A 25,353-nucleotide genomic window follows, 5' to 3' on the forward strand; every position below is an offset into this window, starting at 1 on the left:
TGAGTCCTGAGGAAACTCAGGGCCGAAAAGAATACCTGCCATCTAGCAGCCATCAGACTGCAGCCACTCCCTGCGGTGAGCCCTGAGGAAACTCAGGATGTGAAAACACTGGATACTGGCCGGGAGAGCTGAGGTGCATATCCAAGGAATTATTTCAAGGAGTCAAGACTCTTGCATCTTCCCATATATAGAAAAGCGCTAAATTCCTTAACTTGAGATATCTGGTATTCTTTGATTAATAATAATCTTTTGACATTCCTGACTACCTGTTTTTTCAGAGTTATCTGAAATGCTGTCTCCCGGCCTGCAGTCCTCATTTTGCCCAATAAAACTTAACTCGCAACTCTCACGTTGTGCATTTTTTTTAAGTCAACATACATACCAGCTGAGTTATCTAGTGCCCTTCCTACAAGTTCCTCTTTTTTTGGACAGGTGATAACTTATTTTTATTTTTAATCTTGAAATATTTCAAGTATAGAGAAAATAGGATAACATATACTTGGTTACTCCCTGCCTAAATTTGACACAGGCTAACATTGCTCTCTCAGCTTTTTTGAATCTAACAGTAAATACCATTCCATGTCAGACAACCCCGAAAACTTTAATAAAATACATGTGTCTGAGACAATACTGTCACTGTCCAAAATGCTACAGCCCAAGTTCAAAGTGAAGTAAAAAAAATGATTCTGAAAGAGTTCCAGGGCAGACTGGGAGATGAGCAACGTCAAATCATATGTATATACATATATACACATACATAGACATATATTTAATCATTTTAGAGTGAATAAAATGGTAGTGTGTCTTAGTGGTCAGACTGATATCTATCTGCACTGTTCTCTCCTATGGGAAATGGAGGAGGGCTGGGTATTGTGCTTTCGGCCAAACAGTTATTAAGTGCTTGTGAAATTAAACAAAAAATCTTGTTAGTCTGGGTTATTAATTGGCTGTGGCCCTCACACTCCTATCCAGCCCACTGTTTTCACCCCTTGATATCCCCTAAGGGGTACGGGCTACCTGCCACCCATAAGCTCTACATTGACCCAGAAAGGTCACAGAGTAGAATTAGGATCTGAAAACTTCAGCAAATCCAGGGACCCAAACCCTTCAGCCTTTCAACCTCCCGGCCTCCAGGGGCCTTCACTGCTGGGATCTGTGCTAAGAAGTCATACCTTCTTGTCAACTGAAAGCTGACAGACCTGCTTCTAAATCTCAAGCCCAAGCTGACAGGGAAGCCAAAAATTAATTCTAAAAAGTGAAAGAAGTGAGTAGAATGTGAAAGCAGAGCCCAGAAGTAAGCAAGCCATTACTAGAAATCAGTCTTTGGGGGCTTTCCAATTCATCTAAAATTTCCTGAGAGACTCTTCCTGCTACCCCTGCCCATTCAATCTTCCCCTAATCATTCCTCCTCCTGAAGCCAGTTTGGATACAGCCACCTGTCTACACCGTTTGTAGCGAGGTCATTACAGGTCAGCAAAGTTCCTGGAAGGGTGAGAATACATTTTATAACAAGAACAGACCGCCAAAGTTTTATGTGGCTATTTAAATGAACTTCATATTTACTTCTTGGATGAAGTTTCCATTTTTGAAGCTGGGCTTTAAAAAGGAAGAAAGATAGCATTTTCCTGCAGATGCAGCCAAGAAAATAATATATAGGAGCTGACGCTGAGTGGAAAGTCACGGCAATGACATTAAGCAATGGATTTATAGCCCATTCATGATGACACATTTGTTTATGATTTAAGTTAATTAAGACCATTTTGCTTCTTTTCTGCTACCACATGCAACCTTTAAAAAAAAGAGAGATATATATACATATTTTGGAGGGATTCCACACTTGAGCATTTTAATGTCAATGCAAAAGGATAAAACTGAATACATAGCCTGACGCGGTGATTGAATTTGTCAGCAGCAACTGTACTTACTACAATTATTCAGACTGTTGCTGGGATCACAAAGAGAGCTACCACCACATGAATCAAGGCAGGAACTGTAGAGGCATCTTTGATCTCCTTCTTGACACGGAGTCTGACCTACAGGCGGGGTGAAAGCACATTTACTTTCATCAGCAACTATAAATTCCACGCACTAGGATCTGAAGGATCCAGAACCAAGGAAGGACACAACTTTAATTTCCTTCCAACTTCTCCAAAAATTCTGAACACATGTTGAGATTCTGTAGGAATAAAGAAGTAAGAGGCAACCCATCCTTCAAAAATCATCTGTTGCTGCTTTTAATGGAAAGAGAGCAGCTTATATTTACATGGGTGCATGGAGTTGATGACAAAATAAAATTCAAGTGATTTGAGGGAAGGGCCAATATTTTTAAGACTCATTTGATCCCAACTCTAGTCTTTCCTCTAAGGAAAATGCTTTCCTTAATAATAAATAAGGCATCAACATCAATACAATAAGGATACTTTATCATGGCATAAGTCTTAAGCAGCTGTTATCCATATTTTCTGTGTCCTTGGAAAGTAGCACTGGCCTAGCTGCAATGATCTGAGAATTGGGTTTCTTATTTCCAAATGGATGACAACAGTAACATCAACCTAATGGCTTTTCCTTAAGGTATGTGGAGAGGAAACTGCTTTTCCCATTGATTTCCTGGTCATTTGTAGATTAAATGGATAAGGTAATAAATAACTGCCTGTTCTCTTTCTAGCTCGCCCCCGTTATAGTCAATTACTCAGACACGTCATGTGGAACCTAGAAAATCTTGCAAGGTAGTTTTAAATATAAATAACAGTATGGGTATACATACAACCATTCTTATCTGTAATTCTAAGACAATATTTATTATACTGGACTTTTTTATCTATAATTCTAAGACTTATAAGACTTATCTATAATCTTATCTATAATTCTAAATATAGTATTTATTATTCTGGACTCTTTCTCCCTTCCAGTACCATTAATGAACAACACTATATATCACAGCCTTGCATAAAATAGATATCACTCCTTTTCTTTTTTTAATGTTAGCAGGTCAAACTTTTTTTTGCAAGGTAAGCCAGGATAAGTTCCATGAATTTAGTCTCTTGAAGAAATTTTATTAAGACAGCATGCATTCATTATTTCAGCCGGTATTAAGCGCCCACTATGTGACAACTTATGTGACCAGCTCGGCACTGAGCATTAAAAGACAGAAAACCCTGATAATTTCTACCCTAATTAGGGATATCATCATGAACGGAATCTTACGATGCCATGTGATCATTGCTCCACTGAAGGTCCATGCAAAAAGCAGTAAACGCAAATTACAACAGTAAGAGTAAAGCTTCTCAAAGGAGTTTTTCAGGCAGTTGGGGTAAGGTGGGATAAGAGGGAAGGATGGGTTTCCCAAGCAGACAGCAGGATATGCAAAGGCCTGGAGTAAAAAGTACACAGGCTGGAGTCACTGGAGGTTAAGGGAGACTAAACAGGAAGGTTGAGAGTAAGGCTGAGGGTTGTAATGGCCTAAATCTTGAATAGGGCCCTGAGTCCTGGCAGAAGCAGTCCCAGACCCCCTCCCAGCCTGTTTGAGCAGAACCAGCCTTCGATCACTGCTGACGCTTGTAACTCGCTCCCCTTCACTCTCAGCTCGCTGAACGCAGTGGCCTTCTCCCACTACTCTAAACTACCTTGCTCCTTCCTGCCACCTCCGTGCCTTTGGCCAAGCGGTTCCCTGTGTCTAAAATTCTTTCTCCAGCCCCACTCTCCTTTGTTAATTCCATTCATTCTTCAGACTGTGGCTCCTACAGCCATCTCAGGGACACTTCCCAGAGGCCCTTCACCAGGACATGCATCCAATACGTGGCATCCTAGCACCTTGAATTTCCCTCCTGGCCTATGTCACTCCCCAGTTAGACAAGGACCAGCACAATTATTTGTATTGGCTTATCTCCCCCAGGAGCCTGCTAGCCGCATCAGCAGTTTTGCTTGCCACTAAATTCCCAGCACCACAATATACTTTTATTATATTGAATTCATTAGAGTGGATAAAGATGCTACAATTTTACTTTGTGATCCATTTTATCATGTGACTTTCTAACATCTCACACATGTAAGGAAGTATTTTCAAATCCTGCCACTGCATAGTAAAAAAAATCCAAAATTATTTCAAACAGCATTGAATTATGTAGAGAGAAGGAACTATTTGATCAAAAGGGAGTTGCTTGGCTGACATGCACACAATAACTCATGGCTAGAAAGGGAATTCCTTCTGAATTTTAAAACTGGTAAAATGGGGCTTCCCTGGTGGTGCAGTGGTTGAGATGCAGGGGACACGGGTTTGTGCCCCCGTCCGGGAGGATCCCACATGCCACGGAGCGGCTGGGCCCGTGAGCCATGGCCATTGGGCCTGCGCGTCCGGAGCCTGTGCTCCGCAATGGGAGAGGCCACAGCAGTGAGAGGCCCGCGTACCGCAAAAAAAAAAAAAAAAAAAAACTGGTAAAATGAAGCACTCGTTATCTAGTTTTTTATGGACTAAATCTGTGAATAAAAGGCTCTCCCTTTAGGTCTGAAATGCGTTTTCATTAAAGCCATCCTAATGATCAATATTCACTATGAAAAAGCTAATTTAGTTATCGGTGACCAATCTCATTAGCTGATTCGGAATATACACAGCCTAAGACTTGCTTTCACATAGCAGCTATGTGATAAGAACTTACATTTATTGAGTGCTCACCACGTGCCATCTCTATGAAGTAGTTATCATTATTCTGAGATTACAGACACAGAAACTGAAATGTAACAGGGTTAAGTTACTGGACTAAAGTCAACCAGGGAGTAGGTGGCAGAGCTGGGGTTTGAACCCAGGCAGCTGGGCGGCAACATCCACATTTTTAACAACTAGGCTATGTTGGTAAGAGGTAAGGTCACTTATAAGCAAATGTAGTGATTTTTAAGTCAAAGGATATTACCAACCCTGTACTGAGAGATGCTTCTACACAAACTGGGACTTAATCAGTGTAGAGCTTTCTTTTCTGGCAGAAATAGACACACTTAAAAAAACCAACTTACCTGATTTACTTTTTCTTTGGGGGTTTCACAGATAATATCAGACTCCTTTTAAACTGTATTTAAGTATATTGCTTGGAAGGAAAACATAAGACGAAAAGACAACCCTCAGAATGGGAGAAAATATTTGCAAATGAAGCAACTGACAAAGGATTAACCTCAAAAATTTACAAGCAGCTCAATATCAAAAAAACAAACAACCCACTCCAAAAATGGGCAGAAGATGTAAATAGACATTTCTCCAAAGAAGATATGCAGATTGCCAACAAACACATGAAAGGATGCTCAACATCACTAATCATTAGAGAAATGCAAATCAAAACCACAATGAGATATCACCTCACACCAGTCAGAATGGCCATCATCAAAAAATCTACAAACAATAAACGCTGGAGAGGGTGTGGAGAAAAGGGAACACTCTTGCACTGCTGGTGGGAATGTGAATTGGTTCAGCCACTATGGAGAACAGTATGGAGGTTCCTTAAAAAACTAAAAATAGAACTACCATATGACCCAGCAATCCCACTACTGGGCATATACCCTGAGAAAACCATAATTCAAAAAGAGTCATCTACCACAATGTTCATTGCAGCTCTATTTACAATAGCCAGGACATGGAGGCAACCTAAGTGTCCATGGACAGATGAATGGATAAAGAAGATGTGGCACATATACACAATGGAATATTACTCAGCCATAAAAAGGAATGAAATTGAGTTATTTGTAGTGAGGTGGATGGACCTAGAGACTGTCATACAGAGTGAAGTAAGTCAGAGAAAAACAAATACCGTATGGTAACACATATATATGGAATTAAAAAAAATAGTTCTGAAGAACCTAGGGTCAGGACAGGAATAAAGACGCAGATGTAGAGAAAGGACCTGAGGCCACGGGGAGGGGGAAGGGTAAGCTGGGACAAAGTGAGAGAGTAGCGTGGACATATATACACTATCATATGTAAAAATAGATAGCTAGTGGGAAGCAGCCACATAGCATGGGGAGATCAGCTCGGTGCTTTGTGACCACGTAGAGGGATGGGATAGGGAGTGTGGGAGGGAGAAGCAAGAGGGAGGGCATATGGGGATATATGTATATGTATAGCTGATTCACTTTGTTATAAAGCAGAAACTAACACACCATTGTAAAGCAATTATACCCCAGTTAAGATGTGAGGCATTAAACTGCTTCTCTGCACATGGTTATTTTAGGAAGCCGTTACATTTAATTTCAGAAGCCAGTTATTTCTAATTGAAATCTAATTGAATTGAATACTATACGCTACACTTTTCTCTTTATCGTGGTGTTTCCCCATAAAACATCTAACTGAATCTGCCCATGCTGTTTAAGTGTTTAACCTCTACTCTTCACCCTTAGGGATGATTTTTCAGTGTAAGTTGCGTGAGAGTTACATTTACCATAAGCAAGGGTTTCTGGCTGACCAGAGCTGGGAGGACCAGTGCATTAGGCAATCTGGCATTATTTATATGGGGATCCTTTAAGCTGTAGGTAACTTCCAACTTTTTGCTGTGCTCCCAAGGAAAGGCCCACCGGTCAGGACTGTTTCCGGGGCTAGAGCACACACTTACCATTGGTGCAACTCTCTTCATCACTTCCATCCTTACAGTCCTCGTCTCCATCACACTGGAAAGTGCTGGGGATACACTGGCCACTTCTGCATTCCACCAGACCTTGGCTGTGACATGCTAGGAAATGCCAAAATAACATGCATTTTAATTATCGCTACTTCTTTCAGTCTACAGATCACATCAATGATTCCCATTTATCTGGCATCACCAAGAATGAAGTGTTCTAAATTTCTGAAAGTTCTGCATAAATGAATGAATATATCATTCATTTTGTTCATTCCAAGTATCTTTGGAATGGAAAGTTCCCTTTCAGGAATTTCTCTTCCCTTATTAAATAGCACTCACTAAAAATTTTTTCTTGATCATTGCATGGTGAAAAACAGTATTAATGATGGTAGTAGTTATACTACTAATATAAAAGCTACAATTTTTTTAAGGGCTTACTATATGGCAATAACTGTGCTAGGAGTATTAGGTGTCTAATCTCAAATCCTCAGAACAAATTTGCAAATGGATATTATCGACCTTGTTTAGAAGAAGGAAACTGAAGCTTTGAGAGTTCAGTGTTTGCCTCAAAGTCTCAAGGCTGTTAAAAGGTACGGCCAGAATGTGAAGGCAAGCTTTTCTAACCCAAGCCCCAGCATTTCACTCTGCACCAACCTGACCTAATGCACTAATGAAGTGGTATATATGAAAGACTTGCATAGTACCTACCCCACAATAAACACTTGATTTCAAAACTTGCTTACGACGTCTGACATTTAAAAGGGATGGTCTAGTGGTCATTAACCTTCCAATTTCTGAAGGTTGTCTTAATTTTATCCCTATTGTCTTTTAGAGCGTTAGAAACCCATGTATCATATGACCTCGGCCTTCACCAACTTATGGTCTACATACACACATACGTACACACACACATACATAAATACATACATGAGCACCAAGCCCTTGCTTTTCCAAGATTCACCAGAATACAGTCCACTCTGTTCCACTATGTCCACTAAGCAAGGACTCAGGTACTATTCCAGTGCAAACAAGTTCAGGAAAGGAGAAAGCTGGGCATTGCATTTCCTAATTAATTTATGTGATTTTTCTTATGTCAAAATAAAAACCATGCAACCCATATTTGTAATTTTGCCTCAAATTATAGGCAAATTAAATAGTCAATCTCATAGGTATCAGCTGTTCCTGCTTTTATTAGACAGCAAAAGATGGAATAAAGAGTTTAATTAGTTTGAACATGCATAAAGTGCACCATATTAACTCTTTCAGATCAATATTACTCTCTTTTAACAAATAGCTGCTGCTATTCAATCATTTTTTTATCCCCTACTGAGTATACTGTAGTTTCTAGGGAATAAAATGTGATCAGCCGTATTTGATTTTCTTAGGCAGGTAGTGTAATAGCTACCTGAAGACTTTTTTTTTTAATTGACGGATAGTTGATTTACAATATTGTGTTAGTTTCAGGTGTACAGCACAATGATTCAGTTTTATATATATATATATATATATATATATATATGTATCTATTCCTTTTCAGATTCTTTTCCCTTATAGATTAGTACAAAATATTGAGTATAGTTCCCTGTGCTATAAGTAGGACATTGTTGGTTATCTATTTTATATGTAGCCGTGTGTATATGTTAATCCCAACCTCCTAATTTATCCCTCGCCCACCCCCTTTTCCCCTTCGGTAATCGTAAGTTTGTTTCCTATGTCTGTGAGTCTGTTTCGTAAATTAGTTCATTTGTATCATTTTTTTAGATTCCACATATGATATATGATATTTGCCTTTCTCTGTCTAGCTTACTTCACTTAGTATGATCATCTCTAGGTCCATCCATGTTGCTGCAAATGGCATTATTTTATTCTTTTTTATGGCTGAGCAATATTCCGTTGTATATATGTGCCACATCTTCTTTATCCATTCATCTGTCGAGGGACATTAAGGTTGCTGCCATGTCCTGGCTATTGTAAACAGTGCTGCAATGAACATTGGGGTGCATGTGTCTTTTTGAGTTAGAGTTTTCTCCGGATATACTCACCCAGAAATAAGACAGGCTCTAAAGTTACAATATTATTGCACACTCTGTGTAACTCTATGAACACTGAAGGCTCTCTTATCTCTGCCACTTCTCCCCCGGTTCTCCCACACGTGGTACCTGAGAGCACCTCTGGAGGCTCCCACTTAACTGCTCATATATTGTTTGCAGAAGAAAAGTGCCCCAGTCTCTGGGAAGAACATTCCCTTTGACAAAGTCGCAGACCCAGAAAGGATGTTTGTGGACAATGAGAAAGAAAACTGCCACCCGCTTGGCCAGAGCAGCCGAATCAGGCTTGGAGTTTTGGAGAGAGAGAGGTGGAAGTCAGTTACACTATGCTGTTATTGTCATCACACCACTCAATTATTACCTGTATAGGTTAGGACCAAAGGGTAAGAATCTGCTTAGATAGTGAACCTTGAGTGTATTTGACTAAACAGGCAGAAGTAGAAAAATAAGCAAAACGAAAGCCCTCAGGGCACTCACAGCAATTGACCTCGTCAGACTTATCCCCACAGTCATGGTCACCGTCACACACCCACTCTATGGCAATGCAGCGTCCATCTCCACAGCGATGCTCCTCTGTGGGGTTGCAGTCTGGAGGAAAGAAAAACTCGGAAGGATGGAGAGAACCAGCATGACAAACACTTAGAACTGTGTGGCTTGTTCCAGTAGAACAAGTTCCAGTAGAAGAGAGTCTGTTCCAATTATTCCAATACCGTCAATAACCTTTCTACTCTGGGTCTGGCACCTCCCGGGCAACCATGTGGCCCCCCGGCCACCATCACTATGGGGTAAGACCTGACTGCTTTTCAGATGAATAACAAGCTCCCAGCTTTTCTAGGACCCATAGCTTGTTCTGGGTTTTGTTGTGTTTAGTCACTGTTTTCTTTCCTTATGAAAATTTTGTGATTTGGCTCAAATAAACAGAACTGTGATTTGGGTTTCACAATGTAGATAGCTGATTTGATGATGCGTGACAACTCTGCCATGTTTCTAAGAATTGCAACTTACCTCTCTGTGGTAAACTGCGGAGGCAGGTATCTCCTCCTGTCATCTTGCCTGATGCTAAGCTAAGGTTTTCTGTTGAACTGTCTAAATATATAACTCATACTTGAAAGAACTGCTGGGTAAGAAATGCAAAATATTTGGGTTTTTTTAATGATTCTTTTTATCCTGGATTTAACCTCTGTCCCAAACTATATATTCCTGGAGGAAAAGGAGAACTAAGTGATGTTTCCTCTCACAGAGGGTAGAACCTATAGGATTCTTTGATATGAGACATGGAATAACAATATAAACAACCCTTTAAAAGATGTATGTAGATTCATGAATAGCAGATTCCATAATGAGGAACTATCATGGATTTCCATTAACAGCACCACTGTCTTTAACACACCTGTGGAGGGACCATGGGTCTTGAAGGATATAGGGGAGCAATTAAGTGAAGAAGATGGACGAAATGGTGCAGAGTAAAGAAGAAAGACACAATGGCTGGGATGCATGGGTGGGAACCAGAGGAGCCAGCACATGCTCAGCCTGCTAAAGATGGGCAGCCGGGACAGAGAATGGTCTAAGAGGACCTCGTGATCATTACCATTAGATAGAAACAAAGTCATCCTAAGAGCACAAACCTCATGATATCCTACTACCTTCAGAGGAGCCAGGTTGAGTTGGTAAGACCACTGTCTTTCACACGCCAACTATACACGGGTCCTCTCCACTGACCTATTGAACTACCAAGCTACACTCAATTCCCCCCTCCCTCATTTTTACTCTCTTTTCTCCAGTTATCTTATTGGTAAAAGGAGGAGTTGGAGTAGATAATCTCTAAGGCCCCAAACTATACATTTTATGATGTATACAATTACAACGGCGTCTCATTCTCTGTGTCCCAAGACTACTCAATCCCAGAAGACAATCCATATCTATCTAGTGACCCGTGGGATGTTTTGCGCATACATACATTTTCCAACGTTCTTATGGATGCAGTGAGAGGCAGCTACACAGGTGCTTCTAGAAACTACTGAGTTTCCCGGCATGGGGCCATTTGGGACATTCACCACTCCTCCGAGGCATTCCCCTGACCCACTCCTGATTCTCCCCCAGCATTTCTTTTGATGTTCTCTAATGCTGAATAATCATTTCACATCATTTTCCCAGTGTCCTGCCTCATCTCACCTTGCCCTTCTGCTCCTATTAGAAAGTTCTTCTGTCACTCAATAATATACTACCTAAAAAAAAATTCAAAAGCTAATCACAAATTCAGAAAGGTAAATAAGCAAGAAGAATTTTGCTGGTTTTAATTCATGAAAGGGCATTCAGAATTGGACTCGGCTCTTTTAAAGGTAGGGTCATTCTCGTTTTTTTAATTGAGATGTAATTGACATAGAGTGTTGTATACGTTTATGCTAAATAAGATAAGCCAGAAAAAGAAAGACAAATACTGTGGGATATCACTAACATGTGGAATCTAAAAAAATCTGATTTTGTTCAAACAGAGTGTAGACTGCTGGTTACCAGGGGCTGGGAGGGTGAGGAATTGGGAAGATGCTGTTTATAGGTACAAACGTGCAACTAGGAGGTAGGTTCCTTCTTTAAAAGTTAAGATCAGCTTCTGTACATAAAACAGATGCACCCTTATAACCTTCGATATCCGCACTGCAGAAGTTGCCCCTGTAGTGTGTGGCAGTCAAATAAAGGAGGGCTCTCTGGTTATACATAATTAGGGGATCAGGAAGAGAAAATATATCTGTCTGCAACGTTTTGCTCAAGAGCTCAAAATCTAAACACGAGCCACCGGCTCCAACCACAGAAGAAACCAAACATTTTTAAAGAGAAAAAAAAAGTTAACTCCCATTTCTACTCCACATCTCTAGCATTTCCTTAGTATGACTTTTTGTCAGAAATCTTACATTTACACATGAGACATGACTGAGACTAATAATTTAAAAAGCTTCCTCTTTCGGAAAATTAAGAAACCAATCATTTTGTAATTTCACCCACTAATCACATTAACAAACAATGAGCTACAAGTTCTTGATTATAAACGTCTGCAATTTTAAATGAAAACCTTCAGGGAAATAGTGCTACTTACCACAGTTTTGCTCATCACTCAGATCCCCACAGTCGTCATATCCATCACATACCAGGCTATAATTAAGGCACTTGCCCGTGTGACAGTGAAACAGACTCTCGCTGCAATCTGAAAATAAGAGAAGCCACCGATGGCTCATTAGAGCAGAACAGGATGTTACAGTAGCAGTTTATATAACGAAAGCATATCATGGGAGGGAAATCATAATGGTAACCTGGTCCACATCTATTCTTTTACAGGTGAGGAGACTGTGGTGCAGAGAGATCTAATGATTCGCTCAAGGTCACATAACAAGTTCCTGAAGAACCACAACTAGGACCCTCCGGCTCCCAAGACAATGCTTTTATCACTTCCTGACGGTATTTATCTGAGTTCCGCTTTATGACACCTGAAAGCTCCTTTAGAGTCAAATATGAGAAAAGACATTCTCAACTCACCGTGGTTCCTAATGAAGTTCATGTTCATACAGAATGAATACTTAATAGAGGGTGAGTAGTTATTTCTTAAAAAATGTTTCCTTTAAAATGAAAGTCTAGTTTTGCCCATGGTAAGCATAAACGTAACAAAGAGAAAAAGTCATTTAGATTACAGAGTCATTGCTTAGTTTCACATCACTTAAGTCAATTGAATGTTTCACAGCATGACCCTCAAATAAACAGTACTGTCCTAGATTACGGTGCCAAGATAAGAATAAGTGATATATAACCTCAGGAAGCTTATAGTTTAATGTTGGAATAAACATCATGCAAGGAAATTTTAATAAGAAGATAGGTCTTGTTCTTGGGTAAAACAGAACTCCTATCATGGTTCTATCATCTATTAGCTGTGGGAATTTGAGTGTATTAGTTAAAATATATAAGTCTGTAAACTTCTTATTGAAGTTAGGATAAGAGCAATTACTTAATAGAGTTTAGGGGAAGGTATAAATAATAAATTAATGTGTGTAAGTTTCCAAGACAATTAAATGGGAAAAGAATACTCTTCAACAAATGGTGTTGGGACAATTGGATTTCAAATACGCACAAATGAACTCTGACCTTTACCTCAAACCATACATAAAAATTATCTCAAAATGGATTATAGACTTCAATGTAAGAGCTAAAATTATGAAGCTTCTAGGAAAAAACATAGGAAAAAATCTTCGTGACCTTGGGGAGGGCAAAGAATTCTTTGATATAACAACAAAACACAAGACTAAAAGAAAACAATAATAAATGGTTATCCATTAAAATTAAACATATTTGTGCTTCCAAAGACACTATTTAAAAATGAAAAGACAAGCCACATACGGGAAAAAAATATTTTCAAAGCATGTATCTGATAAAGGGCTTATATCCAGAATATATATAGACCTCTTACACTCAATAATAAGACAAACAATTACAAAGAGGCAAAAATCTTGAATAGAAAGTCTTCATAAAGACATATGAATGGCTGATAAGTACATGAAAAGGTGCTCAGTATAATCATTAAAGAAATGCAAGTAAAACCACAATAAGATACTATTACATATCCCCTAAAATAGTTATAATAGATAAGACAGATAATGCCAAGTATTGGCAAGGATTTTAAGAAACTGAACCTCTCATATATAGTTGGTGGGGATGTAAAAGAATAATAATGCCACTTTGGAAAGCAGTTTGGCTGCTTCTTATAAACTTAACTCTAACCTTATCACGTGATTCATGATTTCCACACTTAGAAAGCTACCCAAGAGAAGTGAAACATATATCCACACAAAGACTTGTATGTGAATGTCTAGAGCAGCATTATCCATGATAGCCAGAGACTGGAAACAATCTAAATGCTCAACGACTGGTAAATGGATAAGCAAAATGTCGTATATTCATACAATGGGATACTATTCACCAATTAAAAGTATCAAACTACTGATACATGTGACAGCATAGATGAAGCTCAGAAACATTATGCTAAGTGAAAGAAACCAGATACAAAGACTACATATTATGCAATCCATTTATGAAGTTCCTGGAAAAGGCAAACTTACAGAGACAGATGTCAGAGCAGTGGTTATCTACGGCTGGAGACGTGGGAGTGGGGACTGACTGCAAATAGGTAGAAGGAAAGTGTGGGGAGAGATGAAAGAGTTCTAGAAGTAGATTGTGGTGATGGTTGCACAATGCTATAAATTTACTAAAAATCAATGGGTTAATTTTACAGTATGTAAATGATACCTCAATAAAGCTGTAAAAATGTTTAAAATACATGTAAAGCCTGCATGTAATAGAAACTAGATTTCTTAAATGTATTATTTTTTCCCTTATTTAAAGTGAATGAAGTTCAAAAATAGATTCGTAAGGCTGGAGCGGGATCACGGAAGATGAGGAGGATTTTGGTAGAGTGGATGGAATGAAAACTTCAGCAGGTTTCAAATAGAGGGAATAGCAAGAACGAAGGAAAGAGGTGAGAAATGGAGGCACGTGTGAGGATCAGTCTGCTTGGCTGAGAAAGACCAAGAATCTAATGGTCAACAGTCCAGTCTCCTGAATTACAGCTAATTGTTCCTCCTCAAGCAGACGCCTGCATGTCATACAACTGGTGATGGGTGCCTCTTTACTATAAACATCCCAAACTCTATAACAATTTATTATCAGAAGTCTTGGGCAAAGGGACTTCCCTGGTGGCGCAGTGGTTAAGAATCTGCCTGCCAATGCAGGGGACATGGGTAGGATCCCTGGTCCGGGAAGATCCCACATGCTGCAGAGCAACTAAGCCCGTGTGCCACAACTACTGAGCCTGCGCTCTAGAGCCCGCAAGCCCCAACTACTGAGCCCACGTGCCACAACTACTGAAGCCCACGTGCCTAGAGCCCGTGCTCTGCAACAAGAGAAGCCACCGCAATGAGAAGTCCACTCACTGCAACAAAGAGTAGCCCCTGCTCACTGCAACCAGAGAAAGCCCGTGAGCAGCAATGAAGACCCAACGCAGCCAAAAATAAAGAAATAAATTTATTTTAAAAAGTCTTGGGCATTGATCAGTGAAACTGTTAGCCACATCAAAATATTATACTTGTTACTGACATGATTCATCAACTTCTCTTTCAAAGAGCATTCTTCTAAAAAAAAGTTACTTAAATACTCTTAGAATGACATCATTTTAGAAATGGAATGGGCCTTAGCGATCATCTGTTCAGCGCCATCATTAAGAGGGTGTGTGTATGTGTACATACACAAACACACACGTGCATACACATATGCTCACACTTATACACATACAGAACTTTGTAAGTACTTTTAATTTTTCATTTCGCCTGGGACAACCATCATAAGGGAAAATATAAGGACTAAAAAGAGATCCCAGTTTTCACCTTGACCGTACTATTTCCTCCCATTCAGCAGCAGAGGACACTAACTTCCCACCCTGCACCCCACTGCTACCACACACACACACACACACACACACACACACACACACACACACACACACACACACACACACACACACACACACAGGCTGAGTCAAGAAAGGTTATGATTTTGGTTCTCCTGCCCACTGAGCAGGGTTGGGGAATTTGTGCATCAAGATATATACATTTCCTCAGGAAGTTTTAAAAGATCTTTCTGATTTTTATTTTCATCTCTTGTGAGAAGTTTTGAATCGGCGTGCTAGAATCAGCAGTACCAGGGTCCTCACCTTGACCATCAGTGCAGAAGTACTTACATTACCTGAAGGAGGAGACAGGGTGGAGGGGTGACAGATTTTAAACCATACGAATTAATTTTTTTAAGCAGTACACTTCATTTTTTTGATGATAGGACTGGGAAATCAAATATTCCTTTCAGAATCTGATTAACCTGAGAACACACTAAAAATTTCCAACGTGGCCCCTCTGTGTGGCCTATTCTGGGATCCCCGGTAATTCATACTAAAGCACCTCATTGGACATATTTTGTAAATTAATGCTCACTTATTAACTTATTTCATAAGTGAAAATGATTCAAACATTTAAAAAAATTCCTCATTATTCACATAGGTGCAGATGCAACTTTCCACTGTTATGACTTTCTTGGTTAGATGCCATTTTCAGAGGTTAGATACAAAACTAGCTGCATTTGGAAAACAACTTGTTGCCTCCCTAAGGTCTGTGTAATTAGTAAACACACAGAGCCTTAACCAAAGGCACTGCACACCCAGAAATACACAGCAAATAGCAAAGATCACAGTGCCTCCTTTTATTGGAATAAATGTTTATTTGAACTAAAAAGAGACGTCGTCAGTGTAATTTGGGGCCAACGATCAACACCTGCAAAAGCTGCCTGCTGTGATTTTCTTTCAATACAAGCATAATTTTGCATAACCTAAGGTAGGTGTTTTTCTAGATACAGATCCTTTTTTCTGAAAGAGAGCTTGATACAAAATGTTACTTCTGAAGTTCTTGCTTGTTAATATCTATTTCAGTCTGGCATCACAATGACTAACGTTTACCCCTCAAAATCGTCATTAAATGGAAGGGGAGAGCTAAGGAACAGAAAGCCTTTTATCATGAGCCTCGTTCAATTGGCTCAGTCTCTATGAGTCTATAAACATAATCATGCTGCCTCAACTCAGGATTCAAATATGGAAGCTCAGTTTCCATCCCGAGATGCCCTCGTTTTGAGATGACCAAAGAGGTTAACCAGTTTGCCCACAGTTGCCCAGATTATTACAGTGACCCGGGCTTCTTGACCTCCTGGGTTTTTTTTCACCAATTGACTTCTAGCTCCAAAGGAGGATTTCTCAACTGCAGTACTGCTGACATTTGGGGCTGGGGGACTCCTTGTGGCGGCGAGCTACCCTGTGCCTCGTATGATATTCATCAACACTCCCAGCCACTGCCCACTAAATGCCAGTAGCATCCCCTCCAACCTCCGCAGTGGTGACAATCAAACAGGTCTCCATACATTGCAAAACACCCCCCAGGAGTAATACTGCCCCCAGTTGAGAGCTACTGTCCTGGAATATCCAAACATCACCTCAGTCCAAGGCCAGTTCTAATCTCGTCTTTTCCATCAGGTCTCTCCACACCAAGCTGGCAACCAGTGATCTGCACTCTTCTCTACTCACAGGGCCTTTTTTTTTTTTTACACAATCTTCTTTTGCTCGGTGACATCTATTATATTGTTCTAAAACACTATATTTAATGATCTCTATTTTTATATGCCATTTCCCTGATTAGATTAAAAGTGTCATGAAGCAAGAAGCCATGTCTTAACAGTCTCTACATTTACTATGTATCTAGAACATGCTTCACACATAGTGGGAATTCAAGATTATTCAATAATTTGATTGATTCCGCATAATCAGACTGTCACTAAACAGAAGTGAACCTTCCACACATCTGAAGCTTCCTCCATCGGCATAGAATGGTAAACTTTTATTTTTATTAATGTGGTGGAAATCTTTCTAGTATTTACTTGCACCCTGTCTTAGTAAAGAAACTATGGTAGGTACAGTTTTTTTTTTTGTTTTTTTTTTGCGGTACGCGGGCCTCTCACTGTTGTGGCCTCTCCCGGTGTGGAGCACAGGCTCCGGACGCGCAGGCTCAGCGACCATGGCTCACGGTCCCAGTCGCTCCGCAGCACGCGGGATCCTCCCGAACCGGGGCAGGAACCCGCATCCCCTGCCTCGGCAGGCGGACTCCCAACCACTGCACCACACGGGAAGCCCGGTACAGTCATTTCTGATGACTTGGAAACATTATTTGGAATATCAGTTTTTATGTTGTGCTGTTTGGGTGGCCTCCTTTCTACATAGCTTCATGTGGTGCTGCTTTGAAAACCATTGTGCCTATTGTAGTATTTGTCTCCTCTACAATGTATCACGTGACCTTTGGCGGGGCACGGGTGGGAGCAGTGTTGCGAGGAGGGAGGGCATGGAGAATAAGATCACAGCCACAATCACAACCATAAATCCTAATGCCCTTTGAGAGTTACTGCATGCCAGACGCTGGTCTCTGTGCTTGACATCCAGTGATTCATTATTCTGCCCAACAATTCTAGAGGTAGTTACCATTACTTATTGTCTCCATATTACCGATGAGGACACTGAGGCCCAGAGAGACTGAGTAACTTTCTCTGTCCACAGAGGCCGGAAATGATAAAGAAGAAATAGGAAGACAGGCAGCCTGACTCAAGACCTTATAACATTCATCACTATACTGTGTGATAATTAGTATAACTAATTACACTAACTAGGATAATTAGTTAACTCAGTATAATTAGTTCACCACAGTCCTCAAAAATAAATCAACCAATGTTACCCCAAATTCAGAGCAAATGACTTCCAAAAGTATTTGACAGAGGTTTATGCGGCACAAAGTACGGGGACTTTGTGGCAAGTATTTTTCCTGTGACAACCATTTCCCTGGAGGCTGTCTCATTCATTTGCTAAGCACCTGCTCTGTACCAGACACTGTCCTAGAGCTGGTTATAGAATCAAAATATCATAGAGGGCTTCCCTGGTGGCGCAGTGGTTGAGAGTCCACCTGCTGATGCAGAGGACACGGGTTCGTGCCCCCGTCCGGGAAGATCCCACATGCCGCGGAGCGGCTGGGCCCATGAGCCATGGCCGCTGAGCCTGCGCGTCTGGAGCCTGTGCTCCGCAACGGGAGAGGCCACAGCAGTGAGAGGCCCGCGTACCGCAAAAAAAAAAAAAAAAAAAAAAGATCATAGAATGTTAGCAGCAAAAGAGACACCAGACACACTCTAGGGCAGTGGTTTCAAACCTGGCTGCACACGAGAATCACTGGGGGAGTTTTACAAAGGTACTGCTGCCTGGGTACCCCCTCCAGACCAATGGAATTCGAATCCCTGCAGGTGGGGCTTCCTGGAGATGCAATTGTGCTGCCAGCCTTGATGACAAGGAAAACCTGGAGAAGTAGCCTGCCTCGAGCCACGGAGCTAGAAATTTAAAAAAAAACAAAAAACAAAGAAAACCCTTAATCTTCAAAAATCTTTTCACTATACCACTAAAATTGCTCTAGGTGGTTAGAAATTGGTCCATTTTACTGATCAGGAAGAGACTGGTAAACATGGCAAAATGAGTTGCCGGTGGGGTGGGGAGGTCAGTAAGCAGGCCAGATACCTGGAGAGCCCCTGTAAAAGACAACTATCTCCCTCAGCATAATAGAGCAACCAAACTAGACATTTTCCTGTCTTATGAATGATCGCAGTACAATCATTCACCAAATTTGCACTTTTATGGACATGGGCAAGTCAAAGGTGGCACAGTTTAGAGAAAACAGTTAGATTTGGACCCATTCGGAAGTGGGTTCAAATCTAGCACTTTGAGCCACTGGCAAATTCATTCATGGCCGTGAGCCTCGGCTCTGCATCTGAACAAAAAGGAATAATACTTCGTTCGCTGAAAATTCAATCGAATCATGTAGGTAAATGCTTCTAGTGCAGTTGATTAGGGAACTCACAAATAGCAAATCCCTTCCCTTCCTTCCTTGGAAGGTAATCCTCCTCCTGTACCCGCCAGGACCCTCAGAACGTGGGAAGCCCAGCAAAATTTCCTTCTCCCCGCAGGAGTATCTGTGGGTTGCATTCCAGCTCTGATTTGTATCCACGCCCTAATTCAGACTTAACACTACTCCTTCACTGCAGGGTGGTGACAACAGGAGGGTGGCACCTTCTATAAACATGCATGCTGAAATGCCACAAGCACTGAATGTTAAAGCTCAGAGGCAGATGTCCTTGGAAGGTCAGGAACAATTGCATGCAAAGCTCTCAATGTCCAACTAAGCATTTTCATAGACAAGTATTCTGAAGGGATGTATTTCCTCAACAAACGAAGCGACATGGTTTTTGAAGTGTGGTTATGAAGAAGACCCATGTCTTAATAAACTCTTGCACTCCTAGGATATTGCTGAATACCTTGCATAATAATAATACTGCCTTCTTTGTTCAGTCACTGACTAGGAAAATTTACTCCTTGAAATTCAGTTTCGACAAATGCAGCAGAAATCTCTTACTGTGTAAAGTGCAATGTTCAATGTAGCGGAGGAACATAATGATGAAGCCAGTGTTAGCCCAGCACTGGGGATAGAGGCACATGCAGAATTTGCATATGACATAACATGGGCCATAAGTGGGAGATAAACAAGAGATTCCACTGTAACTCCCATTACTGTATATAATTCTACTGAACCACTTAAAATCCCTACTGTAGGTGCTTTACAGAATATTTGTTCTCAAGTCCACAGCAATACTCCCTAATGTAAGTAAACATCCAAAAAAAAATGTTTTTCATGTACAATCACATGCCATAGGTTTTTCTGAAGAGAGAATTCCAAATTATAAATACAAATATCTTAGTGAAAACATTTCCAAAAAATATGGTGGCTTAACTGAAATTCTACAGGATGCTAGATATTATGCAAAATAAATAAATGCACGAATAAATCAATAAATTAATTAATTAAAGCTAAGGGTATATATAAACAAATAATTTTCAGGAAATACCAAGATAAAATTAATGTGCTTTTTTTAAACTGTGGGATTTATCTGAACCTTTAATGAACGAATATGTATTGTAGCTCTCTATGAAGTAGATCTGATAAACAACATTTCTCAAACTTATTTTTTTCCCAAGGATTTTTCAAGACTCAGGTACTATGGGACACCAGTTTGGGAAACACTGACCCTAAATATTACCATAATATACTGTCTTTCAAAAGTTATGGTAAATAAGTATCCTAACCCTTCATATGGATGAAGAGTTGGTCCTCCTGGCAAACACACCAGAGGAATCTTTCAACTCAGGTGAGCAACTGAGATGAGCCCTTATAAAGCCTTGGTAACCCCTACAGGGAATAAAACACAGCTTTTCCCACAGTAACTATTGCTGGTCATAGAACCATTAGAAAGCAATTTGAACACCATTGCACATGGTCGTGTTTTGGACGCAGATCCTGCAATGTATTCTTGAGGCTAATTTTTCCTTTTAATCTGTTGCATAATTGCAAATCAATTTGAAAACTGAATATAAATCTGATATGGACTGAATGTCTGTGTCTGCCCAAAATTTGTATGCTGAAGCCCTAAACCCCAACATGACTGTATTTGGAGACAGGGCCTGTGAGGAGGTGATAAAGGTCATAAGGGTGGGGCCCTAACTGAATAGGGCTCATACCCTTGTAAGAAGAGTAAGAGACAGCAGAGCTCTCTCCTCCCCTCTCCCTTCGCCTCTCCAAAGAGGTTATGTGAACACACAGGCAGATGGCAGCTGCCTGCAAGCCAGGAACAGAATTCTCACCAGAAACTGACTTTGTTGGACCTTCATCTTGGACTTTCCAGCCTCCAAACTGTGAGAGAATACATTTCTGCTGTTTAAGGCGCCCAGCCTGTGGTATTTTGTAAAGCAGCCCAAGCAGACAAACACAATATTGGATAAACCAGCGTTTTAGTCAAAATGACTGATCAAATCAATGGTAAGTAAACTGAGGATGTTTAAGGCTGAATCTACCAATCCATGGATTCAAAACAGTTCTTGCCGTCACTCTCTCCAGATTTAGAGGAAGCATAAACGAACAAAAGATTTTGCATCTTCTGTGTCACAATTGCTAAAAATCATGAGGGTAAAAAATTTTCCTATTAAAAATATCCTTTTTTTAAAAAAGTTGACCTTTATACTCAAAGATTTAAAAACAAAAACAAAAACCCTCACCCAAACAAAGTAAACAGAAAGCATTTTCCCAATTTTAAGATACTTTAAGCAAAAACACTTCAGTGTTCCAAAGCACATCTAGCTGTCGAGTTCCTAATGAAATCAGGCCTTTGGAAGGTGTGCAAACACGCAGCTGTCACATGAAGTGAGGGAAGATAAACACATTTGCTCACTTAAAAAAAGCAAACTAAAAGAAGTCCACCCAAGTGCCGGGTGGTTGTCAGTACTGGACAATGGAATGGCGCTGGTTTCCAGGCCCCTGAATGGAATCCCTGTCCCCCCAGACAAACCCCACACAGCCTGTCACATACTGCAATGAGCCTCGTCACTCCAGTCGCCACAGTCGTTGTAGCCATTACACAGCAGTTTCCTGGGGACACAGATGCCACTGGCACACAGAAAGCTCTCACCCCCTCCGCAGATCACTGAAAAAAAGGGCAGAAAAACAATGTCAAAATAAATAAGAGGTGTGTTTTTTTTCCCCTTTTAAAATTAGGAGAAATAAAGGACAGAAAGAAAACCTTTCCTTGCTATTCAACAGAGGTGCTTCCCAATTCCCTCAGTTTCATGATCACCAATTTTTCTCTGGCCTTCTGGAACATTAATTGTAAAATTACCTGGAAAGACTACAAAGAGTGTTTGCCTGAGAAAAGCAAAAGGAAGTTCACCAGTGGGCTTTCACAGCACAAGAGAGCCGCCTCATCAATTGCACAACTTATGTGGGGAAAAAAATACCAGATGGGAGTATTTTTCTTAATAACAGAAAATTATTTCAAAGTGAAATATTATTTATTGAACAAACATTAAAAAAAAAAAAACCCTCTCCTTCTACAGTGCTACTCAATGTCCTGCAGAGAAAGCTACAGTTACGAATAGTTGATACACGCTTGAACACAGGCTTAGAGACCCCATGCCTCGTATTTGAAATATATTTATTTACTTGTCTTAGTAAAAATGCCAGTTAAAAATATCAGTGTCTATTTTGGCATAAGGAATGTGAAACAACATTAGCTGATAATATTTTCATTCTCTTCCTTAACACGGCTGCATTTTAGTATTCTTTGCTTTAAGTATTACGGTGTTCTTTTTCTTCTCAAAATTCAACAAATATTCAATTGTTTCAAAATTACATCAGACACAGAATGTAAGAGAAGAAGCTAGAAAGATTTTTCTAAGGGAAACCATTAATGGAAGGATGTCAATTCAATGAAATGGGTTTTAAAATACCCTTCAATATGTGGTAATATGCATCAAATGCTTTTTAAATGTGTAAACCTTTGACCCAGAAATCTTATTTCTGGTCTTCATACAAAGGAAATGATTATGAATAAGTGCAAAATTTAATATTTAAGGATATTCACACCATCATGGTTTATCACAAGGAAACTATGAAATAACAACTATGCAATAATAGGAGACTGGTTAAATAAATTTTGATAGCTCCATAATAAGGAATACTGTTACAGCCATTGAAAATTATATTGTAAAAAGTAATGTCCTGGGCCAAAGTTCAAGATAATTTAAGTGTAAAAACACCATTTGGGGGACTTCCCTGGTGGAGCAATAGTTAAGAATCTGCCTGCCAATGCAGGTGACGCAGGTTCGATCCCTGGTCTGGGAAGATCCCACATGCCGCAGAGCAACTAAGCCCGTGCACCACAACTACTGAGCCCCAAGCCACAACTACCGAAGCACACGCGCCTAGAGCCTGTGCTCCGCAACAAGAGAAGCCACGGCAGTGAGAAGCCTGCGCACCTCAACGAAGAGTAGTCCCCACTCAACTCAACTACAGAAAGCCCGCGCACAGCAACAAAGACCCAGCGCAGCCAAAAATAAATAAATAAATAATTTTTTTTTTAAGTTTAAAAAATAAAAAAATTTAAAAACAGCATTTGGTTCTGAAAAAGCATAATACAATCTGGCCTAGAAAGAAGTATATCTAAGGTTACTATGATCATCCCTGGTATTAGGATTGAAAGTAATTTTTAGTTTCTTCATTGTATTTTACTCTGTATTTTACACATGTTCTTATAACGATCATGTCTTACTTTTATAATCAGAAAAGGAAAACAACTAACTTTTTTCATGAGTTCCCAATTCAGAGTAACGGTAAATAAATATAACCCTCCCAAAACGTGTTTCTGTAACTCTCTGTCTCCCTGCCACAAAAGTTAGTGGGATCAGCCTTGTGGTCTCCTGCCTGGTCACTGTCACCACCACCCCCCACCCCGAACCATGTTCCTTGATGAGATGAACCTTGTTGTCTAACTAAAGGGAACCAGGAAATATGGAACATTTAACTCAGAAGCTGAAATGCAGAGAAGTTCAGACTGAACGTTCCAGGCAGTAAGGTCCATGCCACTCATATGTCCTGTGTTCCCCAGCAGAGTGGCTGGCACTCAGGAGGTTCTTAATGGGCAAAAGTCACCTCCATCTCAGTGGAGCACAATATATTGCCACGAGGCAAAAGAAAAAAGGCAATTGATGGATTATTTTCCAACGCTATCACGGAATCAGTTTCGATTTGCTGAACATTAAGTACGAGTCAATTTGGTATGTTTCTTCTGATGCTAATTCATGTGTAAGCTTCGCAATATCAACAATGAAAGTCTGGTTCTCCATTATATCCCATGATTTCTGTATCAATACAAATGGCATCTATGGATTTCAACTGCCAAGACGTGAAACACGCTTATGTTTTGTATAGTCTTGGATTCAGCACAGGACTGTACTCCTATAGCTACAGACAGAGACTCCTAACAGGTATACAGGAAACCAGATATAAAATGAAAAACCAAAACATTAAAGATTTTACCGGTCAGTCTCTACAATAACCTCTCTCTAGGGTTAAGGGAAAATTTTCAAGGAATAAGTGTTTATCCTATCGTGAGACTGTTTCTGCATTATAGTAGAGAGTGCAGAAATTCCATCTGTCTGCATTTCAGCAGCTGCAATGCCTCAGAAGAATTATTGCATTCCCTACATTATGGCTCTGATGAGTCCTTGGGAAATGTAGCTGAAAGCTCAACATTAAATAGCTCCGAACATCTAGGTTTCATCTTTAAGGACCTACTCCAATAAAGCCATTCTTGCATATGGTTATATCAAACCTGGATCAAATTTAAAATATGGCATTGCTTGCATTGTTTTGATTATCGATATCCTGTGTCTTTGCTGATTCATCAGAAACTGACTTCTTTTGTGTGGTTTCTCGGTTGGAGATGCGGCTGCCCATGGTTTTAGGACATTGAAAATGGTTTCTTTCTTCTTATTCTTTTTTTGCAAGTTCTTTGGACATTCATAGTTTCATTAATCAATACTATTTTTGTACAATCAGGATAGCTTTGTACATTCTCTTTCTGTTTGATTTCTTCCTGACCTGTATTCAGAATCTCCACTTTGATTTGTGAAAAACTGTTCAACTAGCAAAGCATTTCAGACATATCTCATTTACAATTTCCAGAGAGCCCCATAGAGTACACAGGTAAGAATTCTATCACAACTTCCTTGGGGTAAGTGATAGTTTACAAATAGAGGAACTAGAGTATCATATGGTTAAGACAGCATCTACCCAAAGCCATGGAGTTAGGAAAAGGTGAAAACCACCCCAGAATCGTGAGGTCCTGGCTCCAGGCCTAATCCTCCACAGCATAACCACTCCCCATTTCTAGTACACAGCCAAGTGATGGGCGCTGAGTTCAAGGGTACCAGGTTCAGGTAAAAGTTCAAACTTGGCTTTATTTTTCTCTCTAAACAAAAGATAAACGTCTGTCCTCAGGTGAACTGGACCAGATAAGATGACATTTTTGTGAGCTCTCGGTTTTTGGAGAACACACTGAGAGAGCTCTTAACAAGTTTCTGGAGAGATTTTTCAACCATAATTCACTGTCTTATGACAATCATCTTCCAATAGCCTTCAGACTGAGCCCTTAAGATGACGAAGGGAGATTCCCTG

At 40.1% G+C, this 25,353-nt stretch overlaps 1 protein-coding gene across 4 annotated transcripts in view; it reads right to left on the reverse strand.

Annotated features, from left to right (window-relative positions):
* CORIN (corin, serine peptidase) overlaps positions 1-25,353 on the reverse strand; it is a 254,774-nt gene that overhangs the window by 78,579 nt on the left and 150,842 nt on the right. For 2 of the 4 annotated variants that reach the window (XM_030880459.2, XM_060299303.1), the window contains 5 exons: positions 21,710-21,823; positions 11,730-11,837; positions 9,119-9,229; positions 6,588-6,704; positions 1,926-2,033 (listed from right to left, as the gene is read on the reverse strand). In XM_030880459.2, coding sequence (XP_030736319.2) covers positions 1,926-2,033; positions 6,588-6,704; positions 9,119-9,229; positions 11,730-11,837; positions 21,710-21,823 — 558 coding nt within the window. The remainder of the gene's footprint in view (positions 1-1,925; positions 2,034-6,587; positions 6,705-9,118; positions 9,230-11,729; positions 11,838-21,709; positions 21,824-25,353) is intronic. The other 2 variants (XM_060299302.1, XM_060299301.1) reach the window with 2 other exon arrangements.

Source organism: Globicephala melas, chromosome 5 (genome assembly GCF_963455315.2).
Source record: "Globicephala melas chromosome 5, mGloMel1.2, whole genome shotgun sequence".
NCBI classification, from domain to species: Eukaryota; Metazoa; Chordata; class Mammalia; order Artiodactyla; family Delphinidae; genus Globicephala; species Globicephala melas.